At 52.1% G+C, this 10099-nt stretch overlaps 4 protein-coding genes across 4 annotated transcripts; all 4 read right to left on the reverse strand.

The window, feature by feature from the left end:
- On the reverse strand, window positions 1-1408 carry fdh (formate dehydrogenase (NAD+) FDH1; the record flags this gene model as incomplete). The annotated part of the gene is made up of 4 exons (XM_026746270.1): window positions 1-347; window positions 398-942; window positions 1000-1175; window positions 1229-1408. 4 exons carry the CDS (start codon window positions 1406-1408, stop codon window positions 1-3), a joined length of 1248 nt encoding a protein of 415 aa, XP_026605266.1.
- Window positions 1409-2931: 1523 nt separating this feature from the next.
- Window positions 2932-6006, reverse strand: DSM5745_04255 (leucine--tRNA ligase NAM2; the record flags this gene model as incomplete). The annotated part of the gene is made up of 2 exons (XM_026746271.1): window positions 2932-5370; window positions 5473-6006. The coding sequence occupies 2 exons, from the start codon at window positions 6004-6006 to the stop codon at window positions 2932-2934; spliced, it is 2973 nt and encodes a 990-aa protein (XP_026605267.1).
- A 437-nt stretch (window positions 6007-6443) lies between these two features.
- DSM5745_04256 (sucrase/ferredoxin-like domain-containing protein) lies at window positions 6444-7410 on the reverse strand (the record flags this gene model as incomplete). The annotated part of the gene is made up of 2 exons (XM_026746272.1): window positions 6444-7148; window positions 7216-7410. The coding sequence occupies 2 exons, from the start codon at window positions 7408-7410 to the stop codon at window positions 6444-6446; spliced, it is 900 nt and encodes a 299-aa protein (XP_026605268.1).
- A 605-nt stretch (window positions 7411-8015) lies between these two features.
- DSM5745_04257 (CAAX prenyl protease RCE1) lies at window positions 8016-9332 on the reverse strand (the record flags this gene model as incomplete). The annotated part of the gene is made up of 4 exons (XM_026746273.1): window positions 8016-8546; window positions 8605-8985; window positions 9171-9211; window positions 9275-9332. The coding sequence occupies 4 exons, from the start codon at window positions 9330-9332 to the stop codon at window positions 8016-8018; spliced, it is 1011 nt and encodes a 336-aa protein (XP_026605269.1).
- Between the last annotated feature and the right edge of the window lie 767 nt (window positions 9333-10099).

Below are 10099 nucleotides of genomic sequence, written 5' to 3' on the forward strand. Positions count from 1 at the left end.
CTATTTCTTCTCACGCTGGCCGTAGGCCTTGGTGGCGTAGTCACCGCCGTGGACGATCAGGTCATGAGGGTTGTAGTCGAAGCGGCCGGAGAAGTAGCTGTCCAGAATGGCCTTGGTACCGTTGGCGTAGCGGATCTGGGCGTCAATGGAGGTACCGGACATGTGAGGAACCATGCCGTTACCACCGCCCCAGGGGTGCTCGGCGTAGCGGAGCGGGTGGTCTTTGGGAGCAGGCTGGGGGAACCAGACATCACCACCGTAGCCTCGGAGGTGGCCAGACTTGAGAGCCTCAGCGACATCCTCCTTGACGACGATAGCGCCACGAGCAGTGTTGACGAGCCATGAACCTTGGTGACATGTTAGCTTCATAATGACTGTGGCTAGCAAAGAGGCTTACCGGGCTTCATCTTGGAAATAAGCTCCTTGTTGAAGAGACCGCGGGTCTTCTCGTGCAGAGGGCAGTTGATGGTGACGACATCACACTGAGCAACCATGTCCTCGAGAGACTCGACGCGGCGAGCGCCAATCTCCTTCTCAACCTCAGCGCTCAGGGGCTGGTAGTCGTAGTACAGCAGCTCCTTGCAGTCGAAGGGCTTGAGACGGCGCAGCACACGCTCACCGATACGGCCGACACCGACGGTTCCAACAACCTTGTTTTCAAGGTCGAACTCGTTCTTAGCGACAGCAGCGACGTTCCAGTCACCGTTGCGGATCTGGTCGTGAGCGGGGACGAAATTGCGGACGAGGAGGAGGATGGTCATGACAACGTGCTCAGCGACGGAGACGACGTTGGAACCGGTGACCTCAGCGACGGTGACACCGCCGTTGGTCTTGTTGGCAGCGTTCAGGTCGACGTGGTCAGAACCAATACCGGCAGTGACGGCGAGCTTGAGGTTCTTGGCCTTGGCCAGGCGCTCGGCTGTGAGGTATCCAGGGTGGAAGCTGTAGTAAGGTCAGCTGCTGGAGCAATACCCAATGTATTCCAGGGCAATCACTAACGGGGTGGTGATGATAACTTCAGCGTCAACGAGCTCCTGGTCGAACTTGGAGTTCTCGCCATCTTTGTCGGAGGTGGTCACTAGGGTGTGGCCCTGCTCCTCGAGCCACTTCCTAATGCCGAGCTCATTCTCAGTAGTACCGAGGAGACCAGGCTGGTCTTTGGCGTGAGAGCCACCCTAATGCTTTGTTAGTACACTGCCAGGGTGGTATAAGTTTAGAGACAACTTACATCGTAGAGGACCATAAGAACCTTGCCCTGCAGGCGGGAAGAAGCTGTTAGCATGCGTGCACCAGGATTAAGACCAGGCCCGAGGCGGCTGGCGAACATGGGCCTGCTCAACGAGCTGGAAGATAGGAGGGTGGAGAGCGGCCGCCGTGTTTGACGGGCGAAAGAACGGATAAGTACCATTTTGAATGTGTAAGAAGCAAATTGCTTGAAGAAAAGTTGTTAAGAAAGAAGATAGACGGATACTGTAGGACGAGGTCAGTCAACTGCTTTATACTCTGCTGAACGGTTGTGTCGAGGGTTGATAGCAACTCTATTCCGGACAAGCACGGAAGAGCGAGAGTGACGAGATGATGTGGAGAAAGACGCATCCTGGACAAGACAAGACAGGGGAGGGGTGCCTTACAGGTGCTGTTACAGAAGGATGATGAGATGATGAGATGATGAGATGATGAGATGATGAGTCTATGAGATGAGAGAGATGGTTTCAGACGGGGAATATAGCTTGATTATATAGACACCGGTCTCCTTTCCCCCTCCATCGTGACTTCATCCACCGGGTGCGCATCCGGGTGTCCGTGAGCGGAGAGCGAGAGCAGGCTGCAGGAGGTCGAGGTGGTCGGACCAGATGCCCGTGGAACGGCGGCTCTCCGCATGCTATCTACGTGAGGGGGGAGCTTCCAGTAGCCGCCTCAGCGTTTCATCGAAGCTTCGTTCAGCATTGGCGGACAATTTTGCCATTATTAGCCTCCTCTCGTGCAGCACTTGTCCTGACTGGTGCCCCTGAGTGGTTTGCATACAGCAACTGTCTCACCATGGCCGCATTGGCGTGCCAGGATGGCTTGCCATTGGTGCGGGGAATACTCGACCGTGCGGGGTGAGGGGAACATTCTTCGACCCCTCCCCCTCATTGGATCCCCAGGGCAATACTCCATGAGCACCTGCACCTGCACCATGTCTATCTAGGTGAAAGAGGAGATAGGAGAAGCCTGAGTAGCGTATCGATTGGCATTTGGCGAGCTCAGCACACTAATAATAGCGCATTCATGCCGCTTTGCTATCAGAGTACAAACGTTGATAAAAAAAATTGTCTAATCACAAAACACCACTGCTACTACTATTTGCTCAATAATTACCAGAGACAATCGATATGAATGATATGAATACTTGATTCTTGGTGTCCCCGTCGTGATGCAATAATCAAGTGTTGTAACTTGGTCGCTCTTGCGGGATGACGTTTCGGAGCCCGCTGAGGGGCACAAGCTACAACCAAGGAAGAAGATAAAATGCGCAGGTGGCATCCACAGCGACGCCCAGTTTCAAACAAGGACAGAAGATGGGGTCAAGAATCAGTCCTCTGGGAAATCGACTGTTGACCGAGTCAATCCCGTAAAATGACCGAGCTGATCTCCTCGCCTCGCCATCTTCAAGCTGCAGTGATGAGGAGAAGTGCATCCATTTCGAGCTCGGAGGTCCCCACCACTCCGCACACTCCAATTCTATATTCATATCCAGCCAAATCATCCGATGCCGATGCGCGTGGCGCCAGAAGTTCGAGAATTACCCCAACTTGCTTCAGGGCAAAGTTCCGAGAATCGTGCGACTACCGGAAGAAATATGTCCGTTTGATTCTCAAGGTACTCTATACAGCAATATCGCAACTCTATCCTAATATACACAGGTCTACGAAGTGAGCAATGTCCCGGTCAGAAGACAATGTTTACCAGCTTTCCCCCCTTCACTACAATCACCCTTCTCCGTTTCTCCCAGTCGTTCCTTTCCCGCAACCAGAGACGTCCTTCTTCGGTTTCCAGAATGCGGCTGATGATATAGTCCTGCTCCGTTGAGCCAGACTCCGAGGTCGTCGGTGAGAGCATTCTTGGAATAGTTATGGTGAATCGCAGCTTGCCATTTATCTGAACCGCTACAACCTGACCTCCGCGCGCTGCCAAAATATCGGCTTGTTCTGTCGTTAGAGGAGGCGATGGCCAAGGACAGTCGAATACTGTCAAAGCTTTGCGATCAAGGTCCGGCTGCTCTGCAAGGACGGAGGAATGGAGGATTTCCCAGGACTCTGACGACAATGCTGGAGCCACAGGGGCTAAAAGGCGCAACAGGGAGGAGACGGAGAGATAAAGGACATGCGGGGAAGTGGGAGTGGAGGATAGGAGCGAGTTGGTCAGTTTTGTCAAGTCAGAGATGACTGTGTTGAGTCCATAGGGGTTCTTCTCAAGGCAATTTGTAACGGAGCAGACGGTCCGATGGGTGGTAAGCATAGCCTCCGCGTCACTGTCACTCAAACTTTGCAATGGTTCCAGGCTTGCAGGTTTCGCAGTTGCTGCTACTAAATCGGCCCTTTTCACCTTGTACGAAGACGAGGTTAGGGTTTGCTCTGCGTCAACAACAAGCTTCCAGAGTCGGCTGAACCAGCGCTCGATACCAACGATCTTTGTCTCATCCCACTCGAGAACCTCGCTGACGGGCGCCGAGAAAATTACATGGGCGCGTGTGGCATCGGCACCGTATTTTGAGACACACGTCGTTGGGTCTACGCCATTGTGTTTGCTTTTCGACATTTTCTCCCACGACACACCCGGTGTTTCACCTGACTTTTTGATAACAGGCTTGTCCGGATTGGAAGTATCGAGCTCGTCAGGAAGCAGAAACCGACCCGTAGACGGTTCCGTGAACGTCCTGCCGTGAACCATGCCCTGGGTTAGAAGGGTCTTGAAGGGCTCCGGTGGTGCAGCTAACTCTGCAGTTCGAGCAATCTCCGGGAATAAATCCGATTGGGCAAGAAATTTGTAAATGAAGCGAGAGTAGAGCAGATGCAGGATTGCGTGTTCAACACCCCCGACATACACATCGACTGGCCGCGCCACCGATGGTGAGAAAGGCTGCTGTTTGTTTGCTGAGTCTAGAAAACGGAGGTAGTACCAAGAGGAATCAACGAATGTGTCCATGGTATCTGTGTCACGCCTTGCCATGCTCCCGCAACTTGGGCACTTGGTGGCCATCCACACCTGATCGGATTCCAAAGGGCTTCCTCGCTTCTCTCTCAACCAGTCGCCCTTCAACTCGGGCAGCTTCACCGGGAGATCGCTCACAGGAACAGGCTGGGGACCGCAATCGTCGCAATAGATAATGGGAATTGGGCTTCCCCAGTACCGCTGACGGCTAATCAACCAATCCCTGAGCCTCCATTGCTCGACAAAGTCAGCGTGGTCAGTAGCTTTAAGGTCGTTCGTAATCATTTTGCCCGCTTCGCGAGAATGGAGGCCCTGGTATTTCCCGCATTTTGTGGTCAAGAATCCTTCGTGTGTGAAAGGCCGGGCCTCGTTGATGGAGATGTCACTTGCGTCTGCATCGGTACTGGTTGCAGACTCCTTTGTGGCGCTCAGGATGACAGGAATCGAGTCGGGATTTGCGTTTTTCTTGAAAAACGAAAAGTCTCTCGAGTCATGACCAGGAACTCCCATCACCGCGCCCTCCCCATAGTCGCTGAGGACGTACGGCGCCACATACACGGGCAGCGAACGAGCGAGGTGAGGGGTGTCTTTATCGATCACACGCAGAGGATTTGTGGCACTGAGACTAGGCAGTTTATACCCAACTTTAGAGTCTGCTGGAAGCATCGCCGCTTCGTCTAAGAATTTTCGCAAGGCCGCATCCTTTTTGGCCGCATCCAGGACAAGAGGATGATCCAACGCGAGCGCCAGGTACTCTGCTCCGTAAAGCGTGTCCGGACGAGTCGTGAAAACATGCAGATCGAGGTCCTTGCTGTCGCTGCCATCGATGACAAGAGGAAATTTGATCTTCGCGCCATAAGATTTCCCTAGCCAGTTCCGCTGCTGGATCAGCACCCGCTCGGGCCAATCGTCGGAAAGAGAGTCGAGATCGTTCAGGAGTTGTTCTTTGAAGGCAGTAATGCGGAAGAACCACTGTCTAAGCTTCTTCTTCTCGACCTTGGCGCCAGATCGCCAAGAGCAACCATTCGCGTCGACTTGTTCGTTCGCCAGTACCGTCTTGTCAACTGGGTCGTAGTTGACCATTGCTTCCGCCTGATATGCGAGGCCCTTCTCGTATAGCATCAGGAATATTCGTTGTGTATGCTCGTAAAACTCCGGCGCGCAAGTCGCAAGCTCCTACAATGTGCCAACACAAGTCAAAACCTGGTTAGCGGATAGTGTTCCCATCGAGACAACCGTACCTGATCGGTACCCCATGCGCGCGCAAGAAAGACATACCCGCTCCCAATTAAATGTCGTCGAAATACTCCGTAACTGCTCCTTCATCCTAGCAATATTCTCCGTCGTCCAGCCCGCAGGAGAAACGCCATGCTGAATAGCGGCATTCTCCGCCGGCAAGCCAAAGCCATCCCAACCCATTGGGTGCAGAACATCATGCCCACGCATTCGATAGAACCTCGCCAGCACATCCGATATTGTATATACCCGCAGATGTCCCATATGCAGCGTCCCAGACGGATAGGGAAACATGGAAAGGATATACGACTTGGGCTTTTCACCAACCGTTCCCGCAGTGGTATCCTCAGCAGCGCCAGCGGGGACCCGGATCGATGAGTCGTTCTGCCATATCGCCTGCCATTTCTTGTCTATAGCGGGTAGATCAAGCTTCTTAGATATCGACGTCGCAGTGGTTGCAGTAGCGTAGGAGAGGAGGCCCGGAGCCGATCGTGGAGGTAATGTGTATGTCTTGCATGGCCGGAGCGCAAGCGCAGCCCGGACAGGGCGCAATCGAGAACGGAAAAGATGTCGCATAATTTTCACGCGTTCATGGTGCTATAAGTCCACGGGTTAAGCCATTGCTCCGACGAGGTACGAGGTTTAAATAAACAATATTGCTAGCCGGATGATCGCGAGTCCGCAAGTATGATGTTTAAGGTTGAAACCAGAGAAGTCTAACCATTTTTGGTTTAGCGCAAATCAACCTTGGAAGGGTTCTCGACATTGCGACAAGACATGGCCGATCTCGAATGGAAGTTGGAAGATGAAAGACAGACTCTAGATAAAGATCGGTTTGGACAGTACATACTGGATAGGGCGATTACGAGTTCCATAATTGCAATGAATCGCGATGATTCAAGGGGCCCTGACGTTATAAGTTAATGGAACTATATACATTGTAGTTTACATATGAACTGGCACTTTTGGCCTATCCATGTAATGCAACTCCCGTGCATGTTTAGCATCGTATTTTATAACCGCAAAATACTTCCGTCATAGTCTATGCCACCTCTGAAATGATCTGATAGCACTCTACCTCCCAGTATGGTTTCCTCCACAACGCCCTCAACATGTTTGGGCTCAATACGGCCATACCAAATACCCTTACCGGCCAGCGGATGGGGCACAGGCGAGTCGCCGTACTTCATGCGCTTCGGAATATACACAATAACGTTGCCCGCGTATTTGTGACCACCAATGTGACTGATTAGTCCGATATGGGCACGATCCGGGCTATCAAAATTGCCACTGCCAGTGCCAACAGGCGTAGAGATACCCTTGGACTCCAAGACTCTTCGAAATTGCTCCTCCAAAATTGGCGCCATAACCCCACACCGCATATCACGGCCTCCATGACCACAAATCAAAATAACCGGGGAATACTGTATATCCACGGCGTCGGGGAATTCGGACGCCAACTCCGGCTTTCGAAGCAACTCGCTATGTCGCGGCTCGGGTAAGGTCTCCATCATCGGACTAAGCTGTGTGGGAAGAAGGAATGCTCGTACAAAGGTCGAGAGGTCAGCATTAGTTTTCGCAAACTTCGTCACACCAACCGGTATCGAAGGAAAGTATTTGAAGCTGGGGAATAGGAAGGCCGAGGCAGCACCGGGAGAGAGAGGGCCAGTGGAGGTAGGAGGCAATGAGGAGTTCGTGACCATAACATTATTAAAGGGCTACGGAAACAACAAAGTCAGTTGGCATATTTATGCAGTGCGCAGAAGAGACCGGAATGCGGCTTACATCTGCATATGGACCGCCGCGGCCCATTAAATTCTTCAGGCCTCTCACGAGCTCTCCCCAATGTTGATCCTTCCCGTCATCCTCAATTCGACTTCTCCAATCCCTTTGTCCCGTACAGATAACTATTTGCTGAGCGTAGGCCGCCATTGTCCCGTTCAGCGGATGGTCATGGTCGAGCGGCAGTCCTTCCGGCATGGATGGAGTCGAGGGACATGAGCATTTCGGCTCAGGGCAGCTTTTCGTCACAGGAAACGGCGGCGGGATGTCCAACGGGGTTCGCCTCTCTCTTGAAAGGCAATTGGAGCTTGATAGGCATCGGATTGTGGTTGTTGTTCGCGAGCAGGTCCCAATCTGTCGGGTGACAGATGATCGCCAGCCTGTAATTAGTAGCCCCATTGCTTGGTTGAAGTGTAAATAAGATGCCGAGTTCTAAATAATGCTGTATATTTGCATTTGCTGGAGAAAAACCTCACGCAGCCTGTTGGTCAGAAAATGATGTAGGAAAAGCTGTTCCCCGAGACACCGAGGCCGACTCGGAGATAAGACCCGATAAGCCTGGAGCAGTCAGAATGCGGAGAAAGTAGTCGACGAATGAGCGTCAGAATATTAACACTATGCATTTTGTTGGCATAATATAGTTACCCCGTACGGGTATTTATATCATACAATCTGCCATGCCTTTACATCCAGCAGCGCCTCCCTAAAGATGGCCTTTCGGGGCATGAGAATCCATCCAGCTATCCAGGGATTTGGGGCCCAAGCCAAGAGAACGCCCCCAAAAACATGTTGTTTTCTATTGATCACGAACTTGCGGCAAAATCTGCTAGAGCGTGCAAAGACTCTGTCAACGGCCACAAGGTGTAAGAGAACCCAATGGCCCCTGCGACGAGGAGCACATAATACGTGACAGTCCACCCAAGGCCGAGCTGGCCATAAGAGTACTCTGGGCTCCTGTCAGAGTCCTCCTTTCCTCTATTGAAAGTAGGACCAATTGGAACCACAGCCTCGACCCTTCCCCATAGCCGGGGAAGTCCACACCAGTTACAGAAAGCATGGATTAGGATGACCGCGAAGAGAGATCCAGTCCGAAGGTAAACGAAAGTGGCGTACCAGCCAAAAACCGTCGTGTATCCGAACTGAAAGACAGAGCGAAGCACTGCTGCAATGATTGAGGTATCCGGATGGGTCAATCGGAACTCATAGAAATGATGCACATGAGCGACCCCAAAGTACAAGGGGGCGACCCAAACGATACGTCCTGGGTTCACTCTGGCAAGGAGATGGAGCGGTATTATTGCCGATCTGAACATGACCTCCTCTGTGATAGGACCCTGTATTATATCACCCTTAGCCAGATGAGCCATGTGAATTGGGCCACGAACAACTCACGGCGACATAGTTCCTCCATCCAATCCAGCCACCTAGAGTTTCAGAGATACGGGCTCTCCTGAACCATTCTCTCCACTCGCCCTCAGCAACTCCGCGCTCAAAGATGGGCCCAGTAAATAGTAGGGCAGTCAAAAATAGACCACGGAGGATGTCCGTAAAGTTGATCGGCCACCAACCCATGAGCTTGAGGGCATGAAGGATGGACGAGTCATCTTCCGCAACAATGAGCCATAGTACAGCCAAACTACAAATGAGACAGGACAGCGTTACAGCTCGAATCCTGGCTCTGATCACAGACGGAGCATCACGACTCAGAGTAGCGGAGGGCCGCGTAGCCGGTGAGACATAGAATGGGAGCACGTAAATCAGGGTCAAACAGATCTAGCCAAATAGATCAGCAGCTGCCCCATGGTACGATTAATGCTGTCTCGGGAGAGCGCAGAGGTTTGGAGCACTTCGCTCGCGAGTCATCCCTTTCCTTTCCTCGTGTTCCCCTTTTTTGATGGGCGATGATGACACTATCTTTGTTCAAGGCGTTGAGGAACGCTCAGACCAGGAGAACATACCGAAATGCCAGCAGCTGCCTGGGCCGAGATAGCCGGCTCATCTGCGCCAAATGATCAGTTAAGGCGCAACGGGGTGGATGCTTCTAGAGAAACAGGCAATATACCTTGTTCTTTCGAGTACAGAGTCCTAAGACGAGCGAGAAGGCCGCTAACCGGGGCCATTCTCAGAGTCTCCCAGAAGCTGAAGCTCGGGAGAGCAGGCAAATAGGGGGCGGGACACGAACAAATATAGCCCTGGAAAACAGTACTAACGACGAAAGGAGGCTGTCAGCATTAGGAGAGCGGGGATTAATGAATAATAAACATAGAAATATTTGACAATGTTGAGGATAGTCCGACCCTCAGGAACATCTAGTCTGCCTGCTAATATTGTTGCTGCTATTGTTGAGGCGAGGACAAAGGGAGCTACGAGTATTCGTGCCTGAATCTAAAGGCACCACGCACGGCCATCGGCAATCTCACCAGCCCCAGACATCTCGACGCCGATGGATATTATTGTCATCAACCGCTTTTTTGGGCCGCCAAATATCGTTCGTGAGCTATATTTTTGATTTGCCCTGATCCAACGCTGCCGATAAACCATCAGTCACCCCAGAATGCCTTAACTATATTATCTCCCAGAATAAGCATGCGTCGTGCGATAACCTCCGAGTAACAGGCACTACCAGCTCGGAGCACTCCACTCTGAATGAGTTGGCAGTCTTGGGGTGATCGTTCTGCGTTCTGCGCCGCGCCGCCGCGATGCTTTTTGAATGGCTGATTATGCATGTTTTCTCGGTTTTAACCGTATCTGCCCCTGACGCCGGACTGTTATTGGATCATCAGGGCAAAAATTTCCCCGTGATGCCAAATAATAATGAGCCTTGAGGTTCTCCAAGATTTCGAGTCTGTTTAGCGCACTCAGCCACGACGGAGTGGATCGACCCTGG

Source organism: Aspergillus mulundensis (genome assembly GCF_003369625.1).
Source record: "Aspergillus mulundensis strain DSM 5745 chromosome Unknown scaffold_3, whole genome shotgun sequence".
NCBI classification, from domain to species: Eukaryota; Fungi; Ascomycota; class Eurotiomycetes; order Eurotiales; family Aspergillaceae; genus Aspergillus; species Aspergillus mulundensis.